This window comes from Lepisosteus oculatus, chromosome 24, assembly GCF_040954835.1.
Source record: "Lepisosteus oculatus isolate fLepOcu1 chromosome 24, fLepOcu1.hap2, whole genome shotgun sequence".
Lineage (NCBI taxonomy): Eukaryota > Metazoa > Chordata > Actinopteri > Semionotiformes > Lepisosteidae > Lepisosteus > Lepisosteus oculatus.
The window spans coordinates 4,139,925-4,156,876 of NC_090719.1; the positions used below are offsets into that span (position 1 = coordinate 4,139,925).

The window sequence follows — 16,952 nt, forward strand, 5'->3', positions numbered from 1 at the left end:
TTCATGTTTTTTAAGGGGAAAGGAAAAGCATGTATTGGAAAGGGCTTTCCAATAACAGGAAATGCACAACTTTTTATTAAGATCTAACTGAGCAGAACACCCCATCCTGGCTCATCCACGACAAACACATTCAGTACATAATTTAGCCTCCATTACTCAATAACCCCTAATTAGTTAAGTAATTAATTATATTACTTTATTTGGGGGAAAAAAAATATTTATACACACTATAATTAAGGAATATTGGCAATGTGGAACTGGCATAACCTAAGACAAATGGGTGCCAAGTGACAGCACACTAAAATTATTCCTAATTAAAGAAATACACATTTTCCAGAAGAAGAGAACCCCCATCCAAGTGAAAGCTGCTATGGGCTGTGCAGAGCTCGGCGATCAAAGTGTAGAATTCTTAAGACGGCCTACCTTGGTGATGAGCGTCCTGTACTCCTCCACCAGGTGGTCGTTGTTATGGCAACCCGCCAGGAGCTGCCACACCTCCCCTCTCAGTGCCTCGGGGACTCCACTTCTCACCAGAGCGGGGAGCTGCTTGGGTCTCACACTCAGGTTCAGGTGCCTGTAACACAGCCAACCACCAACACTGCTTGACATATCTCCGTGTACCTGAAGATAACACAAATTTTTTTGGAACGGATTCCCAACAGCCACCCCAGCACAACACAAATGCCGAGAACCCCTTGACAGGCGGGATTTTTCACGGGAACCTGTGAATCCAGGATTTTCTGATGCTGCTCTGTCTTTCATTTAAGGGTTCATGTAGCTCTTGGTCTTCAGCTACCTTATGGAATTCTCCATCTTGGCTTAAGGCCTCAGTGGGGGAGTTTGGGTATCTCAAGATCTTGATCACATGGGATGGAAGAGGGGAGCGCGAGATCGACAAGCAGATCGGGGCAGCGTCGGCAGGCGCTGAGCTGGAAGACAAAGCTCTCGGTTTACGTCCCTGTCCTCACCTATGGTCATGAGCTGTGGGTAACGAACCCGAAAGAACGAGATCGCGGATAGAAGCGGCAGGAATGGGGTTTCTCCGCAGGGCGGCCGGGCTGTCTCTCCGTGACAGGGTGAGGAGAGCCTCGGAGTGGAGTCGCTGCTCCTCCAGATCGAGAGGAGCCGGTTGAGGTGGTTTGGGCATTTCATAAGGATGCCCACCAGTCGGCTTGCGCTGGAGCTGTTCCGGGCACGTCCCACTGGGCGGAGACCCTGTGGCAGACCCAGGACATGCTGGGGGGTTTATATCTCTCGGCTGGCTTGGGAGTGGCTGGGGATCACCCAGGAGGAGCTGGAATGTGTTGCTAGGGACAGGGAAGTCTGGGCTGATCTACATGGCTTGCTGAATACGACCCTCACCAGCAAAGGGGGAGTGAAAATGGATGGATGGCTGAAGGCAAGACATTTAAGAGATTGTGTGCGATGGGCCTGTAAGCACGGGCTTGACGTGGTGATGCTGCGGACCGAAACCAAAACAGCACACAAAAAAGTCAGAGCTGAAAACACTCCCCCCCCCACTGCCACACCCTGTATAGAAACTCAGAACAGGCCAAGAACAGATAAACACCTGCATCTGTGCGCGTGAACCACAAGATCTCAGAGCTCATCAACTGGAACGCGATCAGCGATCTGAAACCCACGGGCCCCTGCTGTTGGCTCTAATGTGAAAATGGAACGAGGAGACCCTCAAACCAGCGAGTAAAAAGTGACCAGTCGAGCAGGTTCTAAATTTGCATTTCACATTCCGGTACCATCCTGAAAATCCTGTCCAATTAACGCCCAGAAAAATAAAAGCATGGTACATAAAAGAGCAGCTTTGCAAATAGAGCCCACCAGACAACGTCCCATATTAACAAAATCACAGTTAACACCCCAGTACGCAGATTCAATTCCGATTTCTGTAATGAACTCAAATAAGCAGGTTCAAAGAAATCAGCGTGGGAGACAAGTTAAGTACAAGACTCCAGAACCCCCAAGGACCAACGCTGAAATTGCTCTGTGGGTCTGACACAATGTTTCCATTTTTCAAGACTGCACTTTCCCTTAATTCATGGAAATGTATGTACAATTGCATTGAAAGAAATCATAAAAAGGGGAAAGCGTTCAAAGCAATCATTATAGAACTGAGCATAGTGCCTGTAGGAGGGTAAATAAAGGCATTACTGAGCTTAACAAATGTTCTCTACATGAAAACTGAGAAAAATGAGCTTCAGGACAAATTGCTTTTCTTTTACAAGGTTATATATTCTATGTGGTCAGCAGCTCTCTGTTCAGCATGTCCAACATGCAAATCCCCACTACTTGATGTCCCTGGAATGTCGTTCCAATCACAGGGGTCTCACTCAAGTGCATAAGGTCATCACGATAAAAAAAAAGGGGGCATCTTCTGCAGTAGTCCCTAATGCACAAAATGCCTTACCCTGAAGTTCATCAGATGAGCCTTTTTCTCATTAAGAAAGATCTTCTTCTGCCTCACTTAGGTGCATAATTCTACCCCAGTCCAGCATGGACTTCATCCATAAGGAGTTCAAAGATAACGTCACAAACACAAGATAGAAAATACAAACTAGAAGGCCCCTTTGCTTCAGTCTAATGTCCCTTTTTAGGTGGCCCCAACCACCTGGAACCTCGGTGGATCCTGAGATCCCTAGCTATTGAGGACCATAGCTATAGGCATCACATGCCATTGTGCTAGATTGAGCCTAGTTCAGAACGTTCAATCAGGCAGGAAAGGATTTCTGTGAAGTGGATTAGTTCAAGTCATCTGTTGCAATGTGCCAGTTTCTGCTGCTCATGATCTCTAGGAATTGGAACCAGCTGATAGGGGAGTAAACGATTCTGCGTGTTTATTCAAATTTTCTTTGTATGCAATGAATATCAATTAAGTCACACTATGCATGGGTTATGTATTACCAAAAAACATATTTACTAGTATTTTGCTTTGTATTAATGGGGAAAAAAAGCACTGTAATGAATCTACCAAGTTAGCTTGTAAATCTTTGCTTGTTTGAAGATTACAGAAGGGGGAGGGTTAAAATAATTGGGTCACAAGTATGGATTAATTCAGTTTTGGCACTTGTTGAGGTTACTGCATATTTCACAACACAACCCAGCTGTAGCTTATGAAACAAACTGATGTCACTTTAAAGAGGCTGTGTGTGAAGAAATGGGCAACGACCTAGCGACCTGTATTTGAGAAGATTGGGGCTGGGGGCAGGACGAGGGGCCACGGCAAGAGAGCTTTGCACAAGAAAAATCTAGAAATAAATATCCACATTTCTAGGAGACTCTTAAGACTGTTTGTGTTGAAAAACAAGACAAGCTGGGAACATTCACGTAACAAGCGAGGAGAGTTTATAACAATCTTGTTGCCAAGACCAACAATCGCCAGCTGTCACTGAAGAATACCCATACAGAAAACAAGGTTTTGTGCAACAGTTTTCCCCCATAATGCTATACCTCTGTGCAGGCAGTGTATTACACTATATACATTTTTAGTGGCCCAAAAATGGGTAACGCTGGATATTCAAAAGACTGGAATTTAACTGTAACGTAAAGAACTGTGTCTTTCCTCATTGACAAATGGCGCCATCCTTCAGACACAACATAAAACCGAGGTCCTGATTCTCTGTGGTCATTAAAAATCCCTGGGCATTTTTTTTAAAAGAGTAGGAGTGTTACCTGGCCAAATTTCCCATTGGTCTTTACCAATCATGGCCTCCTAATAATCCCCATCTCTGAATGGGCTTCATCATTCTGCTCTCCTCCCCACTGAGAGCTGGTGTGTGGGGAGCAGACTGGCACACTCTGGCTGCTGTTGCATCATCCAGGTGGGGCTGCACATTGGTGGTGGTCGTGGGATTCCCCACTACCAGTAAAGCACTTTTGAGTGGAGTGTCCAGAAAAGCGTTATGTAAGTGTAAGCAATTATCAATTATTATAATAATTTCCTGGTCTTTGACCGGCTGGCCATCTGTCCAGCAACAGCTCTGATCAAACCCTGACAAAAAGCAGAGTCTCACTCATAAGATATGGGAACGGTTTTCTTCACAGTGTGCTGCTCAAAACGCAGGCGCATAGAAATAAGAAAACAAATTTGCACATGTTTAAAAATATTCCTAAAACACTCTGGGTGCCAATTCAAAAACAGTCATTGCCTCATCCTCTTGAGCAATACAGAGCAGCCACATTCAAGATGTAGCAAAAAAACCACTAATGTGACATGGCTTCTGGGGGACATTTAGGCACGGGATAAAAGGAATTTAAGAGCAACATACTCAACAGCAGCATTTCATCATCTGCTGAGAAAGAAACTAGGAAACTGAATCTATTTAAAGTTGTCAGCCACATGTTAAGACTATCAACAGCTTTTCATTGGAAAGCGCTTTAGTTTTTGTAACTTTCAGAAGTTATCAACCAAAAGAAACAAGTGGAATGAAAACAGACTACAGTTTATGATGCATTTTCATTCAGCGGTTTTGGGTCATGTGTGCAGCATATGTTGCAGTTCCCCAATTAAAACCTTAAAGCAGTTCCCCAATTAAAACCTTAAAACTCAAATGAATAGGGGGCTCACATTTGATCAAATACGCTAATCAATGGGCCACATTCATACACATACAAATATAAAAAAAATAATTGAAACTGAAATTGTTATTTGAAACATGTTGCTTAACTTTACACAATGTACTTGACATCATGTAAGGTTATTTCTGAAGTTCTTCATTCTGGCTGCTTCACTGACAGCGTTCTGCAGAGACCAGAACGTCAAACATTACGCCTGATATCACGTGAATCAGCCTATCTTGTAAATGTTCATCGCCGAGTCTTGACCATAAAACCGATTTGTTGATCTTCGTTGACGAGAAAAACTGTTCGCATTCGCACGTACTACAGGAGAAGGCTACCTACAACTGGACACCGCATTTCATCTTGCGCTTCAGTGCAAAACAATTCAATTCAAAGCTTCGAATCCGACAGCATCCAATTCCAGGTTAATGCAGGGGTATCACTGCGTATTCCAAGGGATATCCTACAACCGATACGTATACTGAAGTTGCTTTTCAACCTTACTGCCTCTTTAATGGCAATCCCATCAGGCTCAAAACACAAAAAGCTTTGTGACAAACAGTGAAAAGAAACCCCTGAAATGTTATCAAACCATGACTGTGTTATGACATGCAGTCAAATAATTGAATACATCCAATATCTCGCACGTTATTTAAAAAAAAAAATCAATGGAACAGGTGGAGGTTTAGGGTTTGAAAGGAAAGGAAAAGAGACAAGATTTGCGGCAGTGGAGACTTCTTCAGGTGTGCTTCCCAGCCTCTTCACACCTGAAGAAAGTTCCTCAACTGGAATGTGTCTTTTCTTTTCGGAGTGGAACCAACCTTCAGCCTACGCATGCTGACACAGCTCCCTACTCTGACTTCCCTTTCGGAAGAATAGCTCTTCCCGTTGAGGGGAAACCCTCACATGAGGAACAGGGTTGTAACAATGACACGGTCCTCTGCAAAGCGCCACCTGTCCCTCCCGTGGATCCTCAACACATTCCCCAAAATCCTCATAAGAAGTGGGCAGAGGGAGAGACGACCCCGAGGAAGATGGCAGCTGTAAAGCTTTGGATTCAGCCTGTTTCTGTGTGGCGTCTTAGTGTTGGGAGTGTGCTGGCACTCCACGAGAGCCGACGGTTTTGGATTCTTTTTTTTTCTGGAGGCTCGCGGTAAAAATTACACTGCCGCAATAATGCGCCATGAAGATAAAGGCTGCACGGCCCATTTTTACATTTCCGGATTCTATTAATGCAGTTCTAGGAATAGACAGTCTCAGGTGGCCTCTCACGGCAGCCTCTTTAATTTACACTGGGAAGATCAAAGCGATTTCCCTCCAGTCTTCAGGGAACAATATGCAGGCCGCTATTAGAAATGCTCGCCAACTGCTCTGGAACGTTGTGTGCTGGGATACTTCCTCAGAAAGCTTTCTTCGCACACAATAATTAGGCCAGAAGGGAATCAATTTAACTTCAAAGTAAACAAACATTCGTGAATTACATTCTCCCATTGTGCTCAGAATGCTGCATTCACAGTTTTACATCTTTTTCCTCCTGCATGCTTTATCAGTGCTTGTTCTACGATAGCAGTTACTCAACACCTGCGTATCTTCCATTCTTAAACGCTGCCAGGCGTGGAGACAAATTTTCTGCAGCCGGAAAAGCAGAGTTTTTAATTCCAACTAAAAAGCTATCTCTGGGAAGTGCACCCCCCCCCCCAAACAGAAAGAAAACGAAAGCACCCTTGCAGTGCAGACCCGACCTCTGCATTCTTTTTTCAAAGAAAGACTAACTGCCTCAGACTATAAAGGTTAGTAACCCTGGGATTGGTCTAATTTCACTCCGACACAGACTGTATGTGCAAAAGATTAATGAACTTTCCAAGCCTGAGAAAAGAGTGCAAAAAGGCAACTAATGAAAATGTTATTTTTAGCATCCTTTTAATTAAATTCCCAAGCTTTTTTTTTTTTAGAAAAAATAATACTCGATGTTTTAATCAAATGCATGGGGCTGGGAATAGCAAAGAGGAGTGAGAATATGATTCAGTGTCTGAATTTAACTGATTCCCTTGACCGCTCTAATTTAGGATGCAGGGGTTAAAAACTTTTAGCAATGTTTGCATTTAAATCACACACATTGCACAGATATTTGATATTATCAAATTATTGTTAGTATAACTGCTCAGATCTGTTGTTTATTTAAAATGCTGTCCTCAGTTGTATAGTTTGTAAAAAACTGAGTGATGCTCATTTTAAGAGGGTTTAGCTCTCATATTTCATGATCTCCCTACAAGACAGCGTTAAGGTTTATCGGTATGATTAAGCACTGCCTATTTAATATCCAAGTGGAAAATGTGCTATTGACTGATTTTCAACTCACATTGACGTACCTGGATTGGTAACAATAATAACTACCTTCAAACCAAGATGGACAATATGACAATATAATAAGAGATAAGCTAGCCTGAAGCATTCATTTTAGTAAAGCATCCATAAGAAAAGTTGTCCAAGCTATCCAAAATTCACCTAAGGAGAAATGCTTATGGCTAAACATACAGTAAATCAGAAATATCTCAATATTTTGGCCTCATAAAATTGCTCTGCTCTTTTGTATCTATTCTATTATGAAGTGAAACAACGATGTTTTTTCCAAGCTTGATAAGCACTTCAAACTCTAAAATGAGCAAATTTTGCAGACCCTAAAGCACTTCCCTTCTGAGCCTGGAAAAGTAGCTGTATTATCAAGCTTCACTGGAAATTCCACAGTGATTCTTCGCATTTGTTCAGCAGCTAAATGTTAAACAAACAAGCTATATTCTGAAATTTTAAGGGAAAAGACATTTTAGGCGACTTTTGAGGAAAGCCCAGATGATTGGAGACCTGGTGAATTCTCAAATCTCTTCTGGGTTTAAAAAAAAAACAAGCCAGCAGCAGAGAAGATTGTAAATTTTACGTACGTCAACAGATTCACATACCTCTCTCATGCAATGCTATTTGATATACTGAGAAAAATACACTTGCTATTCAACTATAAAAGCACCCTGACCAGGACTGCATAGTCGCCTGGAAAAAAAAAAATGTTCAGTACTGTTCTGCCATTCCAAATAAGGTAAACTTAAACTGTAGGAGAAAGTTCTGGCAAAATTGTGAAGGACAAAAAAGTGTCCTTTTTCGTTTTTTACATCTAAGTGAAAAGCAGATTTAAATGGGACAGAAGTTCTCTCTAAGTCTGATGATGCTCTGATGGCCACCTCTGACCACAAGCTAATGTTCAGATCACCCGACCCCTCCATATACACACAGCAGGTTAGTGTTCCGATAACTATACACTTTCACATCACCATGGCCTCAATACAATGGCAGTGGAGCATATAATTTCATCTAGACTACATGACAGTGCTTTTATTTTCAGTGTGCCTTGAAATGTTCTAGTTTTCACTGCTGCTCTTAAACAATGAATCACAAGGAAATCATTCAGCATTTATGGCATCCTATGATAGGTGTCACATGAAGGGTAGCTTGGGGGCAAGGGAAAAAGCAGATTAGAATAGGAGGACTCATCACCAATTAGGTCAGTCCACATTACTTTCAACAAAGAGAGCAGCCACAATGGAGATAAAGAGACAATTACTGCTTTGAAAATGTTACTGTTAGTTTAGAACACAAGTTTTCGTCTGTTCGCACAACAACTTTGGAGGAAAATAACCTATCGTGCTGGGAGCCCCCTTTTCAGAAAAATACTCCATGCAAGCCTTAAATAGCTTGATCGCTTGTCATCAAACACAGTCCAACCTTTGAAAAGCAATGCAAATTCAATAAGACTTTAATTTGTACTCGGTTACTACATGATTTTGTGTTTCCTCGTGCGTTAGTGAGCATGTTTAAGACTGCCCGTTTCACAGACTGGGCTTGTGCAATCTGGTTTACTCAAGAACTCCTCCATTAACGGCCAGCCACACAGCAGCACTACCACCGTAAAGCCTGACTTTTGTCAGATTGGAGAAGGTGAGCAGGCCGAGCCTGGTCAGTACTAGAATCGGAGAACCAGGTTGCAGATATAAGCAGTGTGGGTGGACCAGTAGGTGGCGATCTCCCCCCTGGACACTAATTTCCAAACCAATGCCCCAGTATGATGACTAGAGTGCTGTAAGAGATACAGTCCTTTGGATGAAATGCTAAGGTTAAGATGTCCTAGCTATTTGGTCATTAAAGATCCCTGATCCTAAGAGAAATAATGTTAACCCTGGTGTCCTAGCTAATTTCTCATTTTGGCTGAGACAAACATGGCACCCCTCAATATCTGAACTCGATTAAATCTGTCATTACTTGTTGGGGAACAGCCCGTATCTCCTGCAGCTGTGCTGTTTTTTTTTTATTAATGTGATTGAGCACCGTGGTGCCAGTGTACAGAAACGCCTGGAAAACGAAAGCAAGGATTTGATTTGAACAAGATAATGGGCGAGCGGTAATTTTGACCACGTGCCTGTGCAAGGGAACACCAAGCGCCTGGAAAGGAAATCCAGCGGTAGGAAACAAAAAAAAGTGACCTAAAATGCATGTCCGTGGTTTAACGTGTAGGAGCACAGAGGCTCCGGAAAAGAACCCCACTCACCATTTCGACAACAGATCCCCCCACGTTTCGAGTATCTTCTCGGCACACTCCTTTGACACGTCTCCAGAGCCGCTCAGCAACGGTTCGTCGTTGTCTGGGAAAACCACAGGGACACAGAGGCACAGGGGTGACTGGAGAGACACTGACGGAACACGTCAAGTGGTGGAGGCTGCCCGGGATGCCAGTCAAACACACAGGGACCCATGCAAGACAATTATATTTATATCTAGATTTACATCTATATTTATATTCATATGTGTGATACGATTTTTCTGTGTACTGTTCCGTTCTAGTTTGTTCTTTGTGTGTCCGGACTGTGAGCAAATCTTTTAGTGCACCCCTCACTGTACTGATTGTATTGTATGTATTGTATTATTATTATTATTATTGTATCATTCGTTACACTGTTGCTGTGTTAAGCTGCTGTTGCACTGCAATTTCCCTCACGGGTTCAATAACGTATCTATCTAATTCCAAGTTTGACCTGGAGCCCCCCTGAGCACATGAGGCTGTGGAGGTTTCTGTTACCAAAGACATTCAACAGCACTTTGTTTCTCGCAGGGAGGAAGGAGCTCAGAAAGCACTGCCGAAATGTAGTCACATTTTTTTGGTTCCAATGGGACAGGTCGGTCCAAATGAGTTGAATTTTAAAGGCGGGAGAAATGATCCCTTCTAACACTATTTAAGGGTAACGATGTGGTCTCTGCCTACTAGGATACAGCAAGTTCTGGGGGAAAGAAAAGTTTGAAAAAACAATGGTAAACTGTTTGAGATCGTGCTACTTGGTTTCCAGACCTTAGGGTTCCAACGAGATCTCGGAGACGTGGATTTTCTCAAACTGGCTAGTCACATGTCAGCTGTGTCTGCCATGAGAGAGCACACTGTGCATGAATCCTGTAGCTGCAGCAATGCTACAATTGTGCAATGCAGCTTTTAAATAACTCAGTGCTAATTGCTGCTATGGGCACTGTTTTGCATTGTTTTTTTCTTTTAAATGTACAACAACCAACATCGTATTTAATATTAGAAAATACATATATATACACCCGAGTATAAAAATATTTACCCACTGGCCAAAACAGAATAAGCAGGCAACATTTAGTTTGATTGCTTGTTTGGATTATGGTTCATGTTTTGCATTTATTAAATTTCACTCCAAAGGAGCCTTAAAGCATTTCACACATACGAGGGGACCCACTTCAACCACCTATGAAGCACTGCCCACCTGGATGCACATCAGCAGGAGACATAAGGAATTGCTTCATTAATTGAACATGGGTAAACTGTATAAGCCCAGTGGGAATCTGTTAGGGAACCCGGGTTATACCCCTAAACAGGCAATGGGATCTTTAATAAGCATGGAATAAGAACCTCAGTGTCACATCTGATCTGATGAAAGGTACCTACTACAGCAGTGTCCCATGCTGTCACACTTGTTTGATAACTCTAGCCTATTGACAACATGGCAGCTCCTTGATCATAGTGACCAATTGGCTTCTGGATCACCTGTCCAGGCCAGGGCAGCTCCCAGATTCCTATTTGTACTAAAAAGAAATGTTGGAACTAGTGGGATGTGAAGATCAATACCAAAACCCTAGACATAACCTCAGCTACGAAGGGAAACCCGCTAGATCAATGGAACTGGACAGATATTTCAAAGCCTTGTGGAACACCTGTCACCTGCTGTTCGAGCTCTTCTTGCTTGTTGGAGTGGCCCAACTCGTTATTCCTACTCTGACCAGCTAAAACAAGGCGTGGAGACTCGTGGAGAAATTCGACGGCACCCCTTCGTGACCTGATTAGCTCTGTGAAGAATGCAATGAAACGAAGAGCCTGATCTGCCAACTCTCGGTCGGCTCGGAGTGACGCACCCATTCTGTCCAACAAGATGAACACTCTCTGCATCCCCGCTGCAGTCATTTCCATTACAGCGCATCAGCAAACCGAGTTTAATCCAGCTAACACTTTACGCATAATGCAAAAGCATGGTCATTTTTATTTTACTCTAGATTAAGCAAAAGGCATTGTTCTATCAACCACTCTTAAACATTAATGCTACTGTATTTTTAAATAGATACAGTAATAAAATAACAGCTTAAAAACAAGGGCACAAAAGTGGAGCTTTTGTTATTCATCTGGACTTAAAAAAAATAGTTGAATGTTTTTAAGTGGACTTCACCTTGTGCATTTAGATAACTTATAGAGACTGAAAACATTATGGGAGGGGGTGTGAATTTTTTGGCTCCCCCAGCCCCCAGAATTTGAATAGTCGGCGCCCACGCTTGCAATGGTGAACAGGTCCAACAGCAGGTGCCGCTGGATATACAGTGTGCCTGGGCCTACCTTCGTCCTCGTCATCCTCAGGGGGCGAGGGGATCATTGAGCTCTGGGATGTGGACTGAGGGATGGAGGGGCTGGCTGTGGTTTTCTTGTGCTCCCTCTCCGTCTCGCTCTCCAGACTCACAACCTCATAGAGGGTGTCTGCGTTACTCTTCCTGTCCTTCCGATCCATCTGAAATCAGAAGGAACTTTGACGCAAAACTGTAAACAAAAGGTTGGGAACCTGGAGGTGGCATTTAGGGTCGGTAAATCATCCTTCAACAAGCAAAGCAGAGCACTGCAGAACCACAGGGGTGTAAAACAAAGTTCTTACCCCCCAAAAAAAACAATTTCACTTAAAGCTCAATCCTAGAGTGAACACATCTGCCATTGTAATTTGAAAAAATGTATTTTGGGATAAGATTTTCTAATGTGAGATGTGTGAAAGGGTTATCTCTGGGTTAATTTTTACCGTTCTCAGCTGCCACCGACAAACATCAAACCAAGGCTGCTGTTTTCTTCATATTCAACATTTTCCGAAAAAAAAAGAAATGTCAGAAATGTATTTCTCATTAATGTTAGATGCCACCCAAGGGACAAAATGTTGAAAAGGTTAAAACCTCCACAGTCACAGTGCCCGGCCAAGACAAACCGTTTTTTTTTTCAGTTTTCAGATTTTTTTTCCACAGGATAGGTTTTTAACATGACAGTTTTACAACTGGAACCCAGAGGTCAGTATAATTCCAATAAAACAAATAGCACCAGTAACTAGTTCTTTCTGACATCAAGGATATTAAGGTGTTCAAAAACACAGAATAAAGTGGGTGAAACAGATATTGCAGTTTCTAAGTGGATGGTTTGGAAAATGACCTTCCTGCTCCAATAATACAGGATCTGCACTTCAATTCAGGACATCGGTTTCTTATTTTTTCGGCAGCATTGCCTACAACGAAAAAGAGCTCTAAACCACTAATCCTGGCCTCGTTCTATGGCTGCACTGAAATAATTCAATGGCACTCCAAGAGATTCAAATTTAATACGGTCCCAAGGGTAGACTCTCTGGAGTTCATTCTTACAAGGCACCTCGTGAGATAGTAGGTTCTTTACAGGCCGCTATGAAGAAAAACACTCATGATAATTGCCAAGGCCATTCTTCAGATTTATAGAAAATGTCCTCAGAAGATATTTAGATCACATTTTATGAAACATACCAGTGTCATTAATAATCCTCCTAACTTTATTTTGAACATTATCGTGAACACAGTGAAGCCTGTGGTTCATAACCTTGGCCCAAAATTAGTATTCTTTCAGCTACAAAAATGAAAGAAATTCAGACCCTCCAAATTCTCTCCCTCCAGGGACTCAGTACATATTCCTAATCTGTTATATTCTGGTTAACCAGTATTTAAATCAAGCTAGCTACATGCATAGAAGTCAGCACACATTTCTCCGACAGATAAGGAAAATAACTCTTCTTCCAGATACTGAATACCTCCATGAAGATACTTCTTAAATTACTATTTTATAATTGGAAAGCTAGATTTTATTTCACGATTCCTTTCAGAAAGGGGAGATGTGGAAAACTGAAACAAACGAGTAAGGAAACACATTCTCCAGCATTGCCTTTGCAAGAGATTTGTGAAACGTACATTTTACCCCAATACGCGCAATAGACACACACGGTCTTAGGCTCTGTCACAATATATGTGTTCATGAAAGGAGCTTTTGTGCCAAACTAGATCTTCTATAGCCTATGTTAATAATAATACATTTCAGTACGCTCATCAGCTCTCAGTGGGGAGGAGAACAGAGTAATGAAGCCAGTTCATTACTGGGTGATTATTAGGCCATGACTGGTAAAGACCGGGGGGGGGGGGGGGAATTTAGCAATGACACTGGGGGTAACACCCCTACTCTTTTCGAGCAACACCCTAGAATTTTTAATGACCAGAGCGAGTCGGTTTTATGTCTCAACTGAAGGACAGCACATTGACCCCATCATTATATTGAAACATTAGGATCCACACAGACCCCATGAGTGTCCTCTAAGATAAGATAAGATCAGTTTATTAGCCATATATAATTTGTTGCATTAGGAATTTATCTTTTCGCATACCCCAGCTTGCTCTCCATGAGACACACAGACAGGGAGAGCAGCTTGGGGTCAGAGCGCAGGGTCAGCCATTGTACGGCGCTCCTGGAGCAGTTGGGGTGAAGGGCCTTGCTCAGGGGCCCAACAGAGAAGGATTCCTCTGCCATCTGTGGGATTTGAACCAGCAACCTTCCAGTCACAGGTGCAGATCCTTAGCCACAGTGCCACCTCTCCGCCTCTACTGGTCCCACTAACACCACTTCAAGCAGCAACCTTAGTTTTTCCCAGGAGGTCTCCCATCCAGGTACTGGCCAGGCTCAGACCTGCTGAGCTTCAGTGATGATATAGCTGCTGGTTATGTTTAAATGAATTAAGAAATGCACACGAATGACAGCGATTGGCACTTAGTGATTCCCCACCTGTTTTAACTTTAGGTAGAAAGTCTCCGTGTAGCTTCTCTTGCTGAAAGGCCAGAACATTCTCTCATTAGGGGAACATACTCGCACTTTCGTCTCCAGAAGGAATCGGACAGGCTCTTCCACCTCAGTGATAACTAGATCAACCGCTGTCGTCATGTACATTAATTTATCTGCAAGGAAACAAAACCCCATTGAGCTTTCAGGAAGAAGTCACACAAAGGAGCACATGTCAACCCCCTGCAACAGGAAGAAATATCTGCCTTAGACAGAGGGGGTAGATCATGGCTGTAGCTATTTTGAGCCAAAAAATGGTCACACAAAAAAAACACCCTGGGCGACTAAAATCAGCCTTTAGGCTGCCAGCAAAAACAAATGGAGATCGTCAAATTAGAAAAGCCAAGACTGCTTTTGTACGACTGCTTGGACACTGCACCACTGTTGTGGCTTCACAAATCTAAGTTTCTTCACCTTCCATCCTATGGTGGTTGAATGAAATCAGAAATTGTGATGAGGGCAGCAGTGGAAAGCAGTGGTCAGGGCTGTGAACTTTTGGCAGCGGGGTTGAGAGTTCAAATCCAAGAGGGGAATCCTCAGCTACTGAACACTGAAACAATGGCCTTCACTCCAAATTACTTTACTAATTAATCCGTAAAAAAAAAAGAAGAGAACTGCAACCCCTTTAAGTTGCCTTTGATGCAAGTAGTAGCCAATTGAGTCCAATTCATTAACTCAGAATTACCTTTAGGTGTTTCCTCGTTGACAGCCTGGAAGTGTGGAGTGTTGGGATTCCAGCTCCCTGTGATGACATAAGACTTCCCATCCGAGCTCTTACCCATTGACTCCTTGATTCGGGAAGAGAAACATTAGCAGGGAGTGAGTCAGTGTGGCGTCCGTCCTAACAAGAATGGTCACTGTACCCATTTCATTAAATGGTAACAGCTCAGCTCCATCCCACCATCACAGAAATGACCATCAGTCCAGGCTAAATCAATTCCACTTTAACACATTCATTGCGTTCAGAATTTTTGGATGGTGGAAGCTATCTGGCAAAACCAACAAAAGTGTTCAGAATAAATGCTGAATGCAGAGAGACAGCAAGGTGACGACCAGAGCCTCCCTCTGGGAAGAGAGATGCAGAAACAATCTTTCACGCCTGGAAAAACCAGGATTCCAGATAATAATATTAACGTAGTCCCAAAAAAAGGTAGTAATAAAAATAATCATGTTATTGTAAAAATAGCAGCTGATGGAGGTAACTACAGGACTGCTATCAGACTTGTACATGCTATACTGTGCTCAGCTAGTAGATGTCATGTAGAAAATCTCAACATCAAATTAGCAACATTTTAATGCAGTTCTTTGGTTTTGCAAGTTAAGGGTTAACACTAATGAGAAGAGTCCTTTGTGCGGCCTTATACATGGTAGGTCATTTCTTTTTAGAATTCCGTGAACTCTCAATTGCCTGAATAATTTATCCCATACACTTCCGTGAACGATATTAATACAAAAGAAAGCCTGTGAATTGAACACTTTGTTTATGAAATAAAAAGGAATAGCAAACTCAGCTCATTCACAGTAATGCACGGGAAGGGGACTTAAGGTGAATTAAAGATTTCAGCGGAATCAAATCTCAGGTCAAACAAGGTCATGCAAAGAGGGAAGAGCCTGACATGTAATCAGAATTCTCAGAACTTGTCTGGAACCGAATGCAGAATCCCATTTCGCATGTACCGCTGAGCTAGCAAAGCGCAGCCCTGAGCTAACATCAGTGAGGGAACCACACGTAAGTACCAGTGTAATAGCGTGTCCTGTTCATAAAGAAAAACAATTGTTCTGTTATTGACGAAATGCAAATATTTAAACTTCAGATTTGTAACGTTCACGAATCCTCTTATCTCCATGGAATTATATGAGAGCAGTGGTGACAGAGTGAGAAGGCGCAGAGGCAGCTGAAGATCACTCAGTCTCTACAGGACTGGGATTAAGCCACACTGTACACTATGGTGTGAAGAACTCCTTTACGAACAACATGTTGTGTTGTGCTGCTCACCTCTTCTCCACCATAGCTCATTGGACCTGCGTTCAGTACTGGGGAATATTCTTTGTTCTTGGTGCTCTAGTTTCCTAAAACCTCCCAAATTGTGCTTCATGAGTTACTTGGCATTTCTACATTATGCATGTGTGTATAAGGGGTCTCACATCCTAATCACAGACCGGATTAGGGTATAGTCCTGCTTTGCACTGCATGCTTTATAGAAAGTGCTTAAAAAAGATTTTATAGCATTGTGTATTTCATTACAGTATGGCTCTGCTCTGCTTTTTACTCCGATGCAGATCTATATCAAAGCCCTAAAGAACAGTTAAAACATTTGAAAGCAAAGGGAAAACAAACAGCCCCTTACCAAATCCAGCAGGTGCATATCGCTGTTACGAACATCTTTGCCCGGGCTGAGCAGAAGTCCAAAGCACCTTAAAAAGAAGAGAAACAAAATTTCAGCCTCTGTTGTAAATATGATCAAAGAAGTAATGTATGGATACGTCTGACAGCACATAAACTTTGAAAAAGCAGCCTTGATCTACAAAGTAAGCATTGATTCAAAATGAACAAATGCTGGAGTATTATTCATTGGAACAAATATTCTATTACCAAGATTTCTCCAGGCCCATTAGACATTAATTTAGTTGGAAATCACATGTGAATGCATGCTTCATTACTGCATGATCATGATGCGCACAGCAGGCAAGAGGTAGAAATTAACCAAATCACAACCACAGAGCGAGCGAGATCTTCCACCGATGAGAAAGTGTGCTAAGTACCACGAATGAGAACAATGACATTCTCCTGTCTTTGCAAATGAATTTAAAGTCTGATTACTAGAGAACAGCTGAAATGCCCTCCTTGTATTAAAAAAAGAGTCACATCGCTCGTTTTAAAGTGACATTCGCGAGTCCCTCATGA

The 16,952-nt window shown here is 42.5% G+C and overlaps 1 protein-coding gene across 5 annotated transcripts in view; it reads right to left on the reverse strand.

The window, feature by feature from the left end:
- The window catches only part of LOC102682607 (rab GTPase-activating protein 1), a 141,834-nt gene that overhangs the window by 82,703 nt on the left and 42,179 nt on the right, over window positions 1–16,952 (reverse strand). For all 5 annotated transcript variants that reach the window (XM_015366670.2, XM_006640528.3, XM_015366669.2 and 2 more), the window contains 6 exons: window positions 16,396–16,462; window positions 14,733–14,835; window positions 13,994–14,163; window positions 11,507–11,675; window positions 9,164–9,257; window positions 424–574 (listed from right to left, as the gene is read on the reverse strand). In XM_015366670.2, coding sequence (XP_015222156.1) covers window positions 424–574; window positions 9,164–9,257; window positions 11,507–11,675; window positions 13,994–14,163; window positions 14,733–14,835; window positions 16,396–16,462 — 754 coding nt within the window. The remainder of the gene's footprint in view (window positions 1–423; window positions 575–9,163; window positions 9,258–11,506; window positions 11,676–13,993; window positions 14,164–14,732; window positions 14,836–16,395; window positions 16,463–16,952) is intronic.